Source organism: Dryobates pubescens, chromosome Z, assembly GCF_014839835.1.
Source record: "Dryobates pubescens isolate bDryPub1 chromosome Z, bDryPub1.pri, whole genome shotgun sequence".
NCBI lineage: Eukaryota > Metazoa > Chordata > Aves > Piciformes > Picidae > Dryobates > Dryobates pubescens.
The window spans coordinates 87589519-87607360 of NC_071657.1; the positions used below are offsets into that span (position 1 = coordinate 87589519).

Sequence of the window (17842 nt, forward strand, 5' to 3'; positions counted from 1 at the left end):
AGTTTTGCTGGGCAAGGTCTTTCTCCTCCTGGAAAAGCAAACAGCAGTCCTGAGTTGGGGGAAAGGCTGACAGGGCCCAGGTGGCACACAGGGCTCTCTGCACATCTTTCCTCTGGGCCTCTTGCGAGCTGGCAAGACTTGCCCATTGACAATACAGGGGACAGCAGCAGTGGCAGCAACAGTGACAAGGGACATGTTCTCTTAGCACACACAGTCCCTGCCACAGCCCCAAGGAAGGTGCTTATAAGCCTCAGCCAGGAGCCCCATAGCAGAGCTGTGGTATGCCAGCTGCATCCTCCACACCCTGCAAAGGGTGGGAGCAGCTGAGGGAACCCGTCTCCATTCCCAGTCACTCCACAACATAATGTGGCCTGAAGACAGGAGCATCTCCAAGTCTCCTGCCTACTCACCTGAGCAGCACAAACCACAGGATCCCTGCAGACAACAGAACCAGGACCAGCAACACCACCACTACTGTGACTGCTGACCCAGGCCAAGTGCCCGGAGGCTGTCCTGCAAGTAACACACAGCCAGGAGTGGGTGCCACAGTCTGGACCATGCACCATCAATGGCCCCAACCTTGGCACTGGGTGTGTGCATGTGTGCAGACGCATTTGTCCAGGCTCTGCTGGCCCAGCTGCTGCAGGGACAGATAGCAAGGCACAGTACCGCCCTGCCTTTACATCTGCTAGGCAGGGCAAGGCAGGCACTGGAGCACAGGCATTTGCCCCGTCTGTCTTATAGAACCAGGCAGTCTGGAAGACTGCTTAACCAGCCTGTGCACAGCAAGAGGATGCACAGGCCCAGGCTCAGCAGCCCTACTGCTGTCTGACCTTGATCCTCAGGTGCTCCTAACTGCCAGGATGGGTATCACCTTGTTCAGTGGAATTGTAGAGGGGACAGCTCTGTTCTCATATGCACAAGCAGGGGTGGAAGAGATGCATCACCTCTGGGGATCAGATGATGCAGCTCTTCGAAGCAGGACTCACCCAGCCCATGACCCACTGCTGAGTCAGGGATCTCAGGGTGACCATGCTCCATGCCTCTGCCCAGTGAGAGCAGAGCAGATGTATACACCTCTCTGGAAGATGCTCCAGGCTCAGAGCTTTCTCACAGGGAGGCCACCTTGTCCAGACCCAGAGTAGAACAACTATTACCAGTGGCAGAGTTTAGAAATTCCAGCACTGCCTCAGCACCAGCACCAGCCGCTGTGAGGCCCTGCACTGTCACTCTGTATTTCCTTCCATATGTCAGATGAGATGGTGTGTACGAAGTGACAGACTGGTTCACCAACACCTGCTTGAATCCGAGCAAGACGCCATCATCCGCTCTCTGGGCTGTGATGTTCAGCTAGAGGAAGGAGAGTGAGCTAGTGGGGAGCAGCACCAAACTCCTGCTCCTGCAATAGGCAGCTCTGCAGAGAGCTGCTGCTGCTGCTGGCTGGGGACAGAAGGGAACTTGACCCCACCAGAAACACCATCGATGTAGAGCCGGTCTGCTCTGGGCGAGAAGAGCTCACAGCTCTTCTCAGGCTGCCTGCACAGAGCTCCAGGCAGGGGAGTGCCTGGCAAGGTAAGTGGGACCATGGGCAATTTATGGTCCCCTGGTACCTGGTATCCGATGATCTCCCCTTTGCAGGAGGGCAGAGCCTTCCACCTGAGGGACCCTGTTCTGCTATCTAGCCACAGCTTCTCTGGTTTGTCTGGTACTGGAAGCACAGGAGGATGGAGTCACGCATGAGGCCAGCAAGGATTTGTCCACCACAAAGGCTCCATGTGTCACAGCAATGGGAACAACAATGGTGTGGTGAGGAGGGGAAGAGTGAGCAGGGCACATGCCCTGCTCCCAGACCTGGAGCAGGCCCTCTCCCAGAGCCACACTGGCTCTGAGCAGCTCTGATCCCAGGACCATCACTGAAGGGAGCAGATGCTGGGCTGAGCTGCCAGCTGGAGGGGACATTTACGTTTCATGTAGGCAGACACTTACCTGTTTCCTTTGTCCTGCGAAGCTGTGTGTACAAGATTGCACTGGGCGGCAGATAGATGGTTACAGTGTAGACAGTGAAGGGCTGCAGAGGGGGGCAGGTAAATGTTCCCTTTGGGCCACTTAGCCTCTCCTCTCCCCTCACTTCCTTAGCCTCACAGGAAGAGGAGGGTGGTTCTCCCAGACGGCATCTGGCCCAAATGCCCTGGCAGGCATCAGGGAGCTTGCAAGTCCAGTTCAGTTTGATGGTGGTGCTGGAAATCTCCAAGGTATTAGAGACAACATGGAAGAACTCTGTGAAGGAAATATTGCCAATGGGTCAGTCTCTTCCCCTTACAGCCTTGCAGCCAACCTCCATCATATGATTATATGATCCACACTGTTCCCCATCTCGCCTTTTCCCAGCACAGTGTGAATGAGGTTATCTCAACATCTCCCAGACAACACTCAGGCATTGCCTGTACCTGTCCTCTGATCCTGGACCTTTCCCAGGGGTACTCTGGGTGCTGCAATGACTGTGGGGGCTGAAAGTAAGGACTTGTGACCCCTCTGCAAGGGCCAGCCTGGGGCTTGCAACTGATCTGGTGTCTGGTCCCTTTCATAGCAGCAGTAACTCAGCCAACAAACTCAGCAGCCAGAGCAGAGCCCAGCCCTCCTGTTCCTAGGCCACCATGCTCTTCTCCAGGCAGACCCATCTGCCTAGTCTGGGCAAGCTGCCTGCTACCTTATGGACAGTGGTGAGTATTTATTCCTTGTGACACTCTGCAGGGTGCCCCACCTCCAACAGCATGAACACAAACCTGGGATGCAGCAGCAGCAGCAGTTTTCTCCGGAATGAACGCGCATGCTGTGCTCTGACCACCCAAAGCACAGGGCACTAAGGCTGTGGGACACATGCAGCACTGCTCTTCCTGCCTGGGAAGAACAGCCTGAGAGCACTGGGCAAGTGCTCACTTACCCACACAGGTCAAGTTCCTCTCCATAGGGTGCCAGCGACTTGTAGCATTCCTCACAAGCCAGATACTGCTTGGAATTGTGGAGCCTTCTCTTGGGTTCAGCTTCACACATTTGATGTCCATTGGGGGAGGCCAGTAACCCTCAGGGCATTTCATCTCCACCACTTCATTTGGACTGAAGGCCTCTTTTTTCTGGTCAAAGATAAACCTGGGATCCAATTCAGGTTTCTTGCAATTCTCTGCACCAACAAGATGGGAGGTGTTAGCAGAGCAGAGGGTGGCCCCGCAGGGAATCCCAGTGGATGGAGTTGGGGGTTCCCCTTCTCTGGCACAGCAGGGTGAGGGATGGAGCTACAGAACACCATTACAGAGTAGTTCTCCCTCGACTTGTCATTGACAAGGGGGTGAGGTCAAGAAAAGCCCATACCACTTCTCCCAGGCCTCCTAGGAAAGGCCAGAAGAGCTAGAGCTCCAGGAAAGGAACTGAGAGCACTCACAAGGGGTTCACGCCATACCCAAAGCCTGCACAGAGGGTGATGGACCAGAATCTGACCCTGGTGCTCTCTTCATTGCTCACGGAGGAAGGACAACAGCACCCTGCGAAGGAAATAAAGCCTGGGCCCATAAGCTGGCTGCATGCAGCAGAGACTGGGAGGGGAGACCAGCACATGAGGGGGAAGCCAGGCCTTTGCCCTGCCTGCACAGGCTGAGAGGACACAGGGAGCAGAGTCCTGTGATCCCTCCCAGCCCTGACACAATTCTTTTGGCCATCTGTGCCACAGATGCCTGCCAGACCTACAGCACTGTAGCCCCCAGCTTCGCTGCACATACATCTGCCAGTGGCCCTCAGAGAGATCTGTCACCCATACACTTCCACTAGGAACCTCCCAGCCACCCATGAACTACAGTCTACAGCCCTGCATGCTGGGATCCATGCCCTAGCTTGTCCTGAGCAGCTCCAGCTACTGTCTCCCACTTTGATCTTAAAACCCCTTCCTGCTGGGATTCTCACGGACTGAGGCTGCCACCAGTCCCCTCCCCACCACAGCTCTCCTGAAGCCCCAGGGCAAGCACAGGACAGGCTCAGGGACTGCCTCCACACATATGTGTACCTGCAACACATACCATTTTCCAGGGCAGGCAAGGAGCCTGAAACCTCCTGTGCATGCACAGCCTGCCTTCCCCTTCTCAGGAAGGGCAGAACAGGGCAGCCAGGAGAGCTCTTGATGTCTCTCTTACCAAAACACTCCACACTGAAAGTGGGCTGAATGCTGATCCATTTGCCTCTGCTGTCCCTTCCATTCCAAGCTTCTCTGAGCACAGATTTCCCATTGCTAATGGACAAGAGTTTTCCTGTACATTTGACATGGGTGAAGGATGGCTGGAAACCCTCAGGGCAGCTCAGCATCACTTCTTCATTCTTCTTGTAATTCTCCTGGTCTGGTGCAAACTGGAGCCCTCGGCCCCATGGAGGTCTTTGGCATGTTTCTGGCAGAAGCAAAACTGGGGGTTAGCTAGGGTATGTGGCAGGGTATCAGCAATCCCCAGCAATCCCTCCAGCCCCTTAAGAACAAGGGAAGGTGACATGTCTTTCTGACCCACAGGCAAGTCACAAGAGATGGGGCTCCTTGTGAGTGAGTGTCAGCCAAGGCTAGGGCCTGCCCAGACAGGTGATGAATGAGGTTGTGCCAAAATTTAGTGGGGGGATGGTCTCAGGTATCAAAACCAGAGAGATCAGGGTAGCTCTGATCAGGCATCAGAAGTGCAACCCTGGCCACAGCAGTGATGATGGAAGCTCCAGGATGAATGAATGAGACAGGATTTGACTCCATGGTCATCCCCCTGTACTCAGCACTGATGAGGCCATACCTCAAGTATTGTGTTCAGTTCTGGGCCCCTCACTACAAGAAGGACACTGAGGTGCTGTAGCATGTCCAGAGAAGGGCAACGAGGCTGGTGAAGGGCCTGGAGCACATGGCTTGTGAGGAGTGTCTGAGGGAGATGGAGTTGTGCTGTGTTCTGTCTGGAGAAGAGGAGGATGAGTGGAGACCTCATTGCTCTCTACCACTGCCTGAAAGGAGGTTGGAGCTAGGAGCGGGGGAAGCCTCTTCTCCTTGATGACAAGTGACAGGACTAGAGGAAATGGTTCCCAGCTGCTCCAGGAGAGGTTTAGGCCAGGTGCTAGGAAATGCTTCACTGAAAGGGTTCTCAAATGTTGGAATGGTCTGCCCTGAGCAGTGGTAGTTACCATCCCTGGAGGTGTTCAAGCAGCATGTGGACCTGGTGCTTCGGGACATGGTTTAGTACTGACCCTTCAGTGCTGGGTTGAGGGGTGGACTGGATGACCTTTGAGGTCTCTTCCAACTGGATGCTTTCTGTGATTGTGTGTGAAAGGTACCTCCTGATGCCCTTCTTACCAATGCACACTATATTTTCCTCAACACGGATCCAGGCATCACTGCTTTTCCTCCCCAGCCACATATATGTGTTTAGAGATCCAGAATAATTCAGTGGCTGAGGTCCCTCTGCACATCTGACATCAGTGAAGGATGGCTGGAAACCCTTGTTGCAGCTCAGCGTCACTTCTTCATTCTTTTTGTAGTTCTCACGCTCTGGTGTCATCTGAAGTCTTGGGTCCCACCAAACAGGCCTCTGGCATGATCCTGTCAGAGGCAAAATTGGGTGGGGAGAATTTCTGGGAGGTCATGAGGGCTGGGACAGCTCTCTCCTCATGGATTTAACTACTCACCTTGACACACACAAGAGTCTCTCTACTCCCACCATATGTCCAGGCACTCATCATCAGTATCTCTATGTCTAGGACTCTCAAGCCTTCCCTGAGTTCCACCCACCCATGGTGGTGGCTGGACCCCATACTCTTCCCCACCTCATACTCAGGTGAGCACTGCAGCAGTGACAACCTCCTCCACCAGAGCTGCCCAAAGACATTTCTCAGGGGAACTAGCAGTGCAAAGTGCCAAAGCCTCAAGCAGAACCCCTTCAGTTATTGCTCCTCCTTACAGCCTCACAGCTGCAGGTGTCCCTGTGGAGGCAGGAGATACTGGAGGTTTAGGCTGTAGGTTAGGAGGAAGTTTTACACAGAGAGAGTGATTGCCCACTGGAATGGGCTGCCCGAGGAGGTGGTGGGGTCGCCGTCGCTGGGGGTGTGCAGGGCGAGGCTTGACAGGGTGCTTGGTTCCATGGTTTAGTTGATTGGGTGGTGTTGGATGATAGGTTGGACACGATGATCTTGAAGGTCTCTTCCAACCTGGTCTATTCTATTCTATTCTATTCTATTCTATTCTATTCTATTCTATTCTATTCTATTCTATTCTATTCTATTCTATTCTATTCTACTGGCCAGGAGGCTGTCCTGCCTCTGAACCATGTCTCAGGAGCACAGACCCCAGCAGCTGCCTGCAACAAGGTGCTGAGACAAAGGCTACCGGGCCAGGTGGAAAGTCAGGACATCCAGTTCTCCCATGTGTGGACTGTCACTCAGGTGGGGCTGAAGCATGAGTGCGTCATGGAGTGTCCGCGTGGTGGCCGGGGTGAGACTTGGCTGTTCAAGGTGTAGTTGCTCTGGTTTGGGGTAAACTGCAGCTTGGAGTCCCAGTCAGAGGGACATCCTCCTACATGCAAAGGACATGAGGGAGAGTCCTGCAGATCACTGGGCTCCATCGGTATCCTTGGGAGTGAGGAAACCCCATCCAGAGGGGTGCTGCCCTCTGCCCCTCCTCCCCCAGTTCAAGGGGGCTGGCAGACATGAGCATCTCCCAGGACAAGGCTCCAGACCTCAGGTTCATTAACCCTCTTTGCACCCTCAGGTGCAGTGCATGAAGGTTACCTGCAGACCCTCCTGTCCACCCACATGCTGCAGAAGGATCCCAGCCAATGGGATGCAACAGCCCAGTGGATGCTGCTGTCTCCTGGGACCTCTTCCCCAAAGACAGGAACTATGGGAGTACATCAGTCCCCATGAATCTCCCACTTGGTCTCACAAGGCATCTGCCAGCACCAATAGCCTGCCCTCAGACCTCCATCCACACATACATTCACAGATGTGGATACAAAGCTCATATCCTACTCCATGCACCCAGCCTTTTCCATGCATTTCACCCAAAATGAGCCTGCCTTCTCCTAGCCCAGTAAACACCCTCCAGAATTTCTCACCTCGTGCAAAATGAGACCAAGGCAGGCATCACAGTAAGAGAGGGTCTACCCTAATTTAGGAAGAGACACCTCTGTTTAGCTACAAGTGTCTCTACAGCTGCCCACTTCCTGCCAGCTAGCATTCATGGGGCCACACTTCCTTACACTAGAACAGGGCATCATCACACTTCCCTTATCTGGTAGCAGGTTTTCACGCCATCATCTCAAACTTGTACCATGTCCCTTCAACACAAATGACAGTGGCCACCACCCCATCCTCTGAGACCATTTGTGTTGTCCAGGTCTGGAGCCCTCAACACAGGAAGGACATGGACCTGATGGAGCAGGTCCAGAGGAGGGCCACAAAAATGATCAGGGGATTGGAGAACCTCTGCTGTGAGGACAGCCTGAGAGAGCTGGAGGTGTTCAGCCTGGAAAAGAGAAGACTCTGGGGAGACCTATTAGCAGCCTTCCAGTAGCTGAAGGGGGCCTACCAGAAGGATGGAGAGAGACTGTTAACAAAGGCCTGTGGTGATAGGACAAAGGGAAATAGCTTCAAACTAGAGAAGATCAGATTTAGATTGGATGTTAGGAACAAGTTCTTTACCATGAGCCTAGTGGAACACTGGAACATATTGTCCAGGGAGGTTGTTGGGGCCCTGTGTCTGGAGATATTGAAGATGAGGCTTGACAGAGCTCTGCTTACTGCAGAGGCGGGTTGGACTAGATGGCCTTTGGAGATCCTTTCTGACCCACACCATTCTATGATCCTACAATTCTATGATTCTGTGATTCTATTCCCCTGGAGCTGGATCCCTCACAGCACCCTCAGATTACACATTTCACTGTGACAGGAAAAAAAGCCTTGACACACCTGAAACCCTTGACTCAGTTCAAGCTTGAATTAGATATCCCTGTCATGCCCCTTCCCCCCTTCCCATCATTAAACCCCCTCAAAGCAGTAACCATGCCTTCTCACTAATGCACCAAAGTGACATGTAGGATCCTTCCCACCCTAGAAGACTCTGTGCTACCTGACTGCCATCAGCTATGCAACCAGGGGCACCAGGCAGTGGGGAGGAAATCCCTCTGCTGCAGGAAAATGAGCCATGCCTCAAAAAGCAGATTTCCACCTGTGGGGAGGAATGTGGTTTTTCCTGTTGATACTTGTCAGGAAACAGGTCCTGAAGGCTGGCTGTCACTGAGATGCTCTAGAGTATGAAAAACTAGGCAGAAACACCCTTACACTTAAGGAGCACAGGGGATGAAGTATGATCACAGGAGGCTGACAATGACCTGCCATGTAAAAGAGCAGAGTGGCAAGCATGTTGTGCTCCTAAGGGAATAAAGTAAGCAGGAAGAGCCAGGGATAAAACAGCTGGCAAACCCAAGGCAGTATAGGGGACATAGCAAGTGAGAGCAATGTGACCACGAGGCTGTCTTGAGCAGACCTCTGTGGGGAGAGGAAGGTGAAGAAAGGGCTCTATGCACTGTCAAAAAGTAACACAGAAACTGATCTAGAAAATCCACATCGATGATTCAGGTGTTCATGGCCCTCCCTGAACAGCAGTAACACAGGACACAAAGTGAAACAGGTACATATCCATGTCTGACATGATTTCTTGGTAACACTTGAAGAGCACCAACTGCAGCAAAAGCTCTTGCAAGGGTATGTCTTGGCACAAAAGTTTTCATTCCAGTGCAGGGAAAAGTAAGATCTGCTTGCACCTCTGCTGGGCTGCCCATAATCCACACTGACAACTTCTTTCAGTGCTGCAGATGCCAAAAGGACAGTAAAGGATAATCATCAGAACCTCAGTTCGGTGTCTCACAGCTTTTCTGCAGACACACAGAGTGAATGCCTCTACTGAGCCCATCTCTGCCTCCTCTAGCTGCAACCCCTCAGGCCAGGGAGGAAACAGTTGTGACTATTGGCAGCACTTGTCAGGGATGGGGAACAGTAGAAAGGGGCAGGAGTTGCTGCTGAGCCAAGGGGAATGGGCTTCATCCTACCCTGGACAATTGAGGGCTGACCACTGCTGGAAAGGCAGCATGCCTCCAGCCACCAGCAATGGGACACATAACTCACGGCCCTTCCAATTATATTGATAAGCCACTTCTGCTTTCATATGCCTGCAGAGAGGATAAGACACACTTCAGGTCCTCTAGACTCTGGTGCAAAGAGCAGCCACTCTTACTGCACCCCATGGGGACCTCAACAGGCACTGGCAAGTCCAGGAGCCCAGCACACAGCCTCTGTAGGAAAGACTACCCTCTCCACAGGAGAAAACAAGCAGACACCCAAGAGATCATTGACTCACATAATCATAGAACGGCTGGGGTCAGAAGGGACCTTAAAGATCATCTAGTTCCAAACCTCCAGCCATGAGGAGGGAAACCTCCCACTAGACCAGGTTGCTCCTGCCTTTGTGACATGTGGAAAGAACAGACCAATGTTAAATAACAATCCCACACAGCTACAGCTTCCTCAACCCCAGGAATAACAGCAGAGAGCAGGCATCCCATCTAACACAGGGACTCATCCCACAGCTCCCCAAATCTTTGCTGAACATCACCACCACCTTTCCCTGCAATAAGGATGCTGCCCAGACTGCCCCAGGAAGGCCACTACTGCTCTGATTGTCCTGGCTTCATCTGCCTGCCATGCAACAAGAAACAGCCACCTCCCCCTCCCAGAGTCATCATCCACTCCTCAAAGAAACACTTCAGCTCCTGTGCTCATGGAGACTGCCAGCACACCAAGGTCTCCTGCCCTCCATCTCCAAACAGAGCTTTGCTCCACCACAACCTGCAGATGCCCAAGTGTCTCAGAACTGATAAAAACACCAGCATCGGCCCTCTCCAGCCCAAACACTCTGGGTTGAATGGGGTAAAACCACTTAAAAAATAAGCAGGTGGAAGAGCAGACAAACCTTTTCTGTAAGAGAGGGGCACAACATGCTCTTACCTACTTTCTCTGCTTCCCTCTGATCCTTGGGATTAGGGTCCCTCTGTCCCCATGCAAGCAGCAGAGAAGTAAAGACCAGGAGAAAGGCCAGAGAGAGCCCTCGCAGGGCCATGCCGGTATGAAGTCCCTGGGCAGGACTCAGCCTGAGGCTCTCAGGAAAACCGTCTGTGTAACTCAGCACAGCAGAGGTGCAGACTCAGAAATGAAGTAGCCACATAGGGAAATGACATATGATAAAAGAAGCTTCCTCTTTGGAAGGAGCATGCCATCCACCACAGGGCTTCTCTTCACCCATCTGCCTGCAGGAAACAGATCCAGGCTTCATGGAGTCTCCTGGGTGCCTTGGTCCAGTCTTTTTGCTGGCTACCTCAGGTCTCTGCTCCCAGAAACAGCCTCAAAGTCTGCTCAGGTCTGCCTCACTCATCTCTCCCTCCAGCTCCAGTGCTAGACATATAGAAAAACATCCCTGGTCCATGTGTCCAATCCCACACCATGGGGCTCTCATCATGCATCACTTCTGTCTTGAAATCTACTTACTACCTTGAACTGACTCAGTTGCAACCACCTTGCTGTTAGACCACACCAACAGATCTTCCAGGGCTGACAAGCTCTTGAACCAGCTAGATATGGCTCATTCCCCTTCTCCTGCTCTGAGCTACACTTTCTCAATGATACAAAGTGCCTTGACATGGACAGTGCACAGAGTGCTGGGGATTTTCCTAGAGGTGGCTGGGAAAGACTTATTCCTACCCTTGGCTAGGTCCAGCAGGGTCTTAGGGTATGAGAGGGAATTCCCTGGATGTTCCTCATTTTGGCTGGATCACTCACACTGCTCCAGTCTCCTGTATCTGGAGGAAACACCACCAAGTTCTTCTCTCAGCCCCTTTCCAGCTCCACATTATTGTATGGCCTCAAGCTTCCACAAGTTTTCACTCCCTGTGCAGCTGAAGCTTCCCTGGGCAGGTCCTTATTCAAGTCTGTGATCCGTGTGGCCTCTCTTTCCATTTTCCTGGACAGAGGAGCATAAGTGCTCCATGGTAAAGGCCAATCGGTGTTTTAGGAACGGGTGCTGTCACCCAGTGTGCTCTTCAGTGTGATCCAGAGCTCCATGGCAGGTCCTTTCCTAGGAATTGCCATCCTCAGCACTGCAGGCCTTGGTGCATCTATCAGCATTACACCAGTAGAGCAGCAACACTGAGGGGCTTCTGAAAGCTACATACATAGAATACATACATAGAATAAACCAGGTTGGAAGAGACCTTCAAGATCATCGCATCCAACCCATCAACCAATCCAACACCACCGAAACAACTAACCCATGGCACCAAGCACCCCATCAAGTCTTCTCCTGAAAACCTCCAGTGATGGCGACTCCACCACCTCCCCAGGCAGCCCATCCCAATGTGCAATCACTCTTTCTGTATAGAACTTTTTCCTAACATCCAACCTGAACCTCCCCTGGCACAGCCTGAGACTGTGTCCTCTTGTTCTGGTAGTGGCTGCCTGGGAGAAGAGACTAACATCCGTCTGTCTACAACCTCCCTTCAGGTAGTTGTAGAGAGTAATAAGGTCACCCCTGAGTCTCCTCCAGGCTACAGGTCTCCTAATAGCCTTTCAGGAACATCAATACATCAAGTCCAGCTGTCTGACATATGCTTGCACTGAGGCTGGTGGTGTAAAGTCTTCTGCTACACCTGCAGCAAGAGGAGCAGCAGCACTGTCATGTCACACAGCTATCTCAATACATCTTAGATGCTTTCTAGTACAAATTTCCTACTACAGCACACAGTGGATGCTTACAGTTTTGTACATAAAGCCAGCCAGCCACATACCTTCTTCTCAGTGAGGCTGAGGCCCCAAGGCAGTTGATCTGACCATTGTAAACTGATTGATAGGCTGTTTCCTGAAGGTCCAGTTCAACAGTCAGTGAATTAATAGGGCTCAGACCTTAGGGCTGAAAAGAGAACAATCCAAACCACCTTCAATTTGCAACCAGTTTTACTTCTGATAAGGAAGAACACTGGAGACTCGAAACCACCCACAAAGCCACAACAACAACAACAAAAAGGAGAAGCAGCTGTGGCTTTTGAGGATCAGGCTTTGGAAAGTGCTGCTAATATATCCACCACATTCCACTACAGTAAAGTCTGTTCCTCTGTCAGACCTCACAAATAACGAAAATTGTGACTTATCCCATGCCTGTCCTTGAGGGATCCCAATGTGAGCTGTGAATCATCAGACGCAGCCATGGTGATGGGGGTGGGCAGACACCTTGCTAGGATGTCATCACACAGGTGGTGTGTTATGATCATAAGGAGGCTATTAATATTCAATAGGTGGAACAATTAATAAAAATATTAATAACTAAAAATTCCACAGGAAAATATTAATAAAACCTATTTACTGGTTCAAAATATTCGGCTGTGGAAGAGATACCTCACCAGCAGGAACATGCAACAGTTTAAACAACATGAGCAAAAATCCAGAAACAACAAACTAATTTAAACTGTAAAGAAAAAAAGAGAAGAGAGGGAAAGGAGAACCCCATCAGTGCCAGTGTGCAGAGGAATCCCTCCAGGATGACAACCTATTCATGATGCGTTTTCAGAGTCTGCCTTGGGCCCAGCAAAACATCCTGGAGGTCTGCAGGGAGCTGTGCTGGCCTGAGACAGGAGTGGCATTGGAGCAGCTTTGCTGTCATCACGTTGGCAGCAGCAGCTGGGGCAGAGTCTCCTTGTGGCACCAGCCATTCAAGTGTGATGCCTCTGCTCCCGGAGTGGCTTATTGAGCTGCCAGGTCTGCCCATGGCCTGGCTTCCCCCAGCAGCAGAGGTGTGGTGAGGAAACAGCCCAGTAGGGTGCAGGGATCCCATGAGAGCACTCCTGGGTGCTGGGCAGAACTATGGCACACCCTGGGCGCTGGCAGCCATCCCTCCTTCCCCTTTGTTCTTCTATAGCCACTTCTTTCCAGGGGAGGGAGCAGGACCTGCTGCCTGCTCTCCACGACGAGCATTTCCCCATCTTTCTGAGTCTATCCTCATCTGCCATGACCCTCTCCCCAGAAGACTGGAATCAAGCCAAGCAAGAATCTGTCCTGTTACCACCATTTTGATGTATGTCCACCTCCAGTGGCAGCCAGTCCATGGCCCCCACCCAGCCTGCCCAGGTCCATTTGGCCTTGTGCTGCAGTCTACACCTATCCTAAATATAGTCTTACTCCCTATCACACTCTGATTGCAGCCCTCTTCCATCTGGCTGCACACTTGCTGACCACCCAAAAAGGTATTTTTAGCACACAAAATTGGACATAAGCAGTTTACAGCTGGGACCAGGGTGGAGTAAGGCTGGAGGAATGTGGGATGCTGCATTTTGCTTTGAAGATATGCTCAGAAATGGAGTTTCCAGCTCTGACCTTCAAACAGTTTCACGTCTGACCCAACCATTCCTGCTCCTATCCCCATGGCTGTTTTGAGCACATCTGACTGTCATTGCTGGACAGGGAACCTAGCTAAGCCCAGGTGGTGGGGACTGTAAGATTTGGAGCATTGTCTCAGAACATACCAGCTTCTAGAACTGTAAGATTTGGAGCTTCATCTTACTAGCTTCTTTCCAAACCCCGCTACCTATAGGTGACACATTCAGGGGAGGCCCTCTGCACTAAGATCAGTACTTCAAAACCTGCTCTTTCTGCCAGAGTCCAGATTAATGGGGCAAGCAGGCTGTAGAGGCAGCAGGGGAATGAGGATGAATGCTGCTTCGCTCCTGACATGGAAAAAGTTATTGGGTGGCTCTGGAAGGAGGATGCCAGCCTTGCTTCAAGTTGTTTGGCGAGACAATGCCTGTGATGGTCCTTCGTTGTGAGAGCCCAGGCTACAGGACATCCACACAGATGTTCCTGAATGTTCCAAAATAAAGGTCTTGCTATGTATCATGATGTGGCTTAACATCCCAGGTGGTGGACTGGTTGTGACACACTTGGCTCACCCACAACCTGCAACACCAGGTCTCTCCTTGCTGTAATTACCCCAGGAGACCAGTTCATCCATTGTTGGTGCAATCAGCCTGTGACAGTTTTAAGCTGTCCCTTTAAGAAAGGTCAGCTACTGGAACACTCTAGCTGAATGTTTTGGTGTAAAAAGGTAAAACAAAGATCATTCTAAACAAATTTCATTGATAGATTGGTAGCAATGTAACTTTGTTTTAGTTTGTGCTGTCAGTCTCTGTCTGTTTGGAGTCTGAGTCTGAACAGCTGTTTTTCTGTGCTTGGCGCTGAACTTCAACTAAGGAGATAGGAGACCAATTCTTTTTCTTCCCTTAGCATACACTTTGAACTAACAGAGTTTCCTCTTAATAATTACTTTTCTCTCCCTAACCCTTTTTTGGGAAAAAAGGGAGGGAGGGGAAAAAGGGTTTTTTGGGGGGAGACCCTCTATCGAGAGGAGGGGCAGCCCCTCTATCAAGAGGAGGGGCGGCTTTTCTGTTACATTCTTCCCTGTATATCTCTGTATATACTGTAAACACTGTATATTGTGTATATATTCATCACATTTCATCCTGCTTGTCAAATATAGCTCTTTTCCATTTTGCTTCTGTGACTTAGTTAGCTGTGGTTTCTGTGTGTTGGGGGGGAGAGCTGAACTTCTCTCACTACCACACAGCCACTGTACAACAAGAACACAGCAGGGTGAGGTGATCAGGCACCCATGACACAGGTAGACAGAAATTAGGCCACAGTAATCAAAGGTGTTGTGGTGGCATGCAATGCTGCCTAAGAACAGGGCTCCAGCATGCAGGGCACACCAGGGTCAAAGCTCTGTACCATTCACCTTTAGCTGGAGCCAGCAGTGATCCTAGTTCAAGGCACCATAGCCACCACGCGTCCTGGCATCAGTATCATTTCTTTCTATTGCTGCTGGGCTGGGACCTTCAGTTTTGAATGTTTGCCACTAACACAGCTGGATTTTTTACCCACCATGGTGCATAAAGTTGATGTGTGTAGACAGCCCTGCTCCCTCACTCTGTTGAGATGTCTCTGCACAGAATACCAGCACACCTTCCTTTCCTTGCCCTTGTCTTTGTGGCAGACCCTGGGATACAATGTGTGGTGCCAGACCCATCCACATATAGCAGGCTGTAGTAAGATTTTTTTTGGCCCAGGCCCTATGGAGTGTGCTCATGCACTTCCTTGGTGGTCAGGGTACCCTGACTTCTGGGAGAGGGCAGGAGATGAGAAAGACTGGCAGCACTGTTTACAGAGCTTGCTAAACCTAATGAGATTTTCCACAAGCAGCAGAAGTAATGAAGAGCTGTGACTGAATAACTGCAAGCAGTGATATGACAGTGAGTTTCAAGATGAGCACTGCACAGCTGCCTTCCCTTTCCACACTGAGCCAGGCTCCAGCCTGTGCTGCCCCATCTAGCCCTGCCTGGACAGGGTCTGGATGGGGCATAAGGACAAAAAGACAAGAGAAAGGATTGGGAAGTGCCCCCAGTCAGGGAACTTCAAGTCTTGCTGGTACATGAAGAATTGACGCTCCACTTCCCAACCTCTCCAGCATCTGGACAGTCCATGTGTGGCTGTGGTATCTGTGACCTCCAGGCAAAAGGTTTGCATGGACATCCAGAGCCCAGCAACATCACTCTGCTCCCCTGGTACACAGAGGGGAATGTAGCAGCCACAGGACAGGCACATGGTTCAGCTCTGATCTCTGGACATGGCCTTGTCCATATTTCCTCCTGGGACTGGCCCTGTCTCACGATCTGCATTGAACCTGTCCTATTTAGCATAGGCCAAAACTGTGTCAGAGGACCAGCCAAGTGGTGTGGGTAGTAACAAGACAATGCTTAGATAGGAGTGGCCTGAGTGACCACTGACTTGAGAGTGGGGAGCCCCTTGCAGCACCTTCCTCTTGTTTAGTCATCTATGAAAGCAGGGCTCCACAGCCTTTGATTGGGAACTGGGGAGATCAGAAAGGACTGGGGCCATCTCTCTCACCCATTCTGCTGTGACCAACATGTTCCACATGTGCCCTTCCAGAACAAAAGCTCAGTGCTCACAGGAGAATCGTTCTTCAGTGTGATGCGTTGCTTTCCTCAGAAGGTTTTCCTTTTGTCAGCTTTGGGACTTGTAAGGCAGACATGTGAAGTCTGAGGATGTTAATTTATTAATGTAGGATCTCTGGGGTGGACTGTGGATGTGGGTTTGTTCTGTAAGGTCTTTGGCAGGCACTGATGAGTTATGCATATCCTCTCCCGGCTTTCCCTCCCCATTGCTGTGCTGTTTCTGAGCTTTGACCTGTGGGAATATCAAGCCATGCAGGTGAGGCCTCTTACCCAAAGCCACAGGCCAAGACCCACTGAGCACTCTCAGCCCTGTGTCTTGCCCTGCTCTCCTGAAGTTGATGCTGTGGGTCACAAGGCTGCTTCCACCAATTCGGCCAACTGAACCTGCTCTGACGTGGTCCTGCTCAGTCCACCATTGCAGCCACATCAGGTTATTGATGTCTCTGCTCCTGGCTCTTACCCAGCACTTAGAAGTGTTAAATCTCATGTCGTGGGACTCTGCCCATCTGTCCAGCCTGTCAAGGTCCCTCTGCAGAGCTCTCCTACCCTCTAACGGATCAAGACCTGCCCCCAGCTTAATAATGGACTCAATGCCCTCGTCCAGATCATCAATAAAGATAATGAACATGCTGCATGTCATATCACCATGGGTCACTGGTGGTGCAGACACAGCCAGAACATCCTTTCCTGCCCTCCCAGAATCTTTTTTTATCAACATTCTCAGTGTTTTCAAATTCACAGCCCCTAGGGTTTTCAGCAGACAACACAGCTGGGTTCAGACACCAGCTGCTCAGTATCCTCGCACCCTTTTGTGCACCTTGGCAAGGACACTAGAGCTTGTTTGAGGAGAAGCAGACCAGGGAGCTGATATCACTGTCCCCAACTAAAATATAGTAATGGGATGTGGATGCTGCCTCCATAGATGTCACAGTGCCAACACCCAAGCACAAGAATACATAGAATACATAGAATACATAGAATACATAGAATAAACCAGGTTGGAAGAGACCTTCAAGATCACCACGTCCAACCCATCAACCAATCCAACACCGCCCAAACAACTAACCCACGGCACCAAGCACCCCATCAAGTCTTCTGAAAACCTCCAGTGATGGCGACTCCACCACCTCCCCAGGCAGCCCATCCCAATGTGCAATCACTCTTTCTGTATAGAACTTTTTCCTAACATCCAGCCTGAACCTCCCCTGGCGCAGCCTGAGACTGTGTCCTCTTGTTCTGGTAGTGGCTGCCTGGGAGAAGAGACCAACATCCGTCTGTCTACAACCTCCCTTCAGGTAGTTGTAGAGAGTAATAAGGTCACCCCTGAGTCTCCTCTTCTCCAGGCTAAGCAACCCCAGCTCCCTCAGCCTCTCCTCGTAGGGCTTGTGTTCCAAACTCCTCACCAACTTTGTTGCTCTTCTCTGGACTCGTTCCAGCAAGTCAACCTCCTTCCTAAACTGAGGGGCCCAGAACTGGACACAGTACTCGAGGTGTGGCCTAACCAGTGCAGTGTACAGAGGCAGAATGACCTCCCTGCTCCTGCTGGCCACACTGTTCCTGATGCAGGCCAGGATGCCATTGGCCCTCTTAGCTGCCTGGGCACACTGCAGGCTCATGTTCAGTCTACCATCAACCAGCACCCCCAGGTCCCTCTCAGCCTGACTGCTCTCTAGCCACTCTGACCCCAGCCTGTAGCTCTGCATGGGGTTGCTGTGGCCAAT

At 51.4% G+C, this 17842-nt stretch overlaps 1 protein-coding gene across 1 annotated transcript; it reads right to left on the reverse strand.

Annotated features, from left to right (window-relative positions):
- Positions 1-250: 250 nt before the first annotated feature.
- Positions 251-3062, reverse strand: LOC104300724 (uncharacterized). Its single transcript, XM_054177815.1, has 6 exons — positions 2942-3062; positions 1987-2277; positions 1611-1708; positions 1271-1350; positions 411-513; positions 251-304 (listed from the first exon to the last, which is right to left on the reverse strand). The coding sequence occupies exons 1-6, from the start codon at positions 3060-3062 to the stop codon at positions 251-253; spliced, it is 747 nt and encodes a 248-aa protein (XP_054033790.1).
- Between the last annotated feature and the right edge of the window lie 14780 nt (positions 3063-17842).

Bases quoted from the DNA above. Each gene is read 5' to 3' on its own strand.
- LOC104300724 (XM_054177815.1), bottom strand. From the start codon at position 3,062: ATGGACATCAAATGTGTGAAGCTGAACCCAAGAGAAGGCTCCACAATT. The intron at 2,278-2,941 runs GTAAGTGAGCAC...TTTCCTTCACAG, and splicing joins GAGGAACTTGACCTGTGTGG to AGTTCTTCCATGTTGTCTCT. The intron at 305-410 runs GTGAGTAGGCAG...CACCCTTTGCAG, and splicing joins CTGTGGTTTGTGCTGCTCAG to GGTGTGGAGGATGCAGCTGG.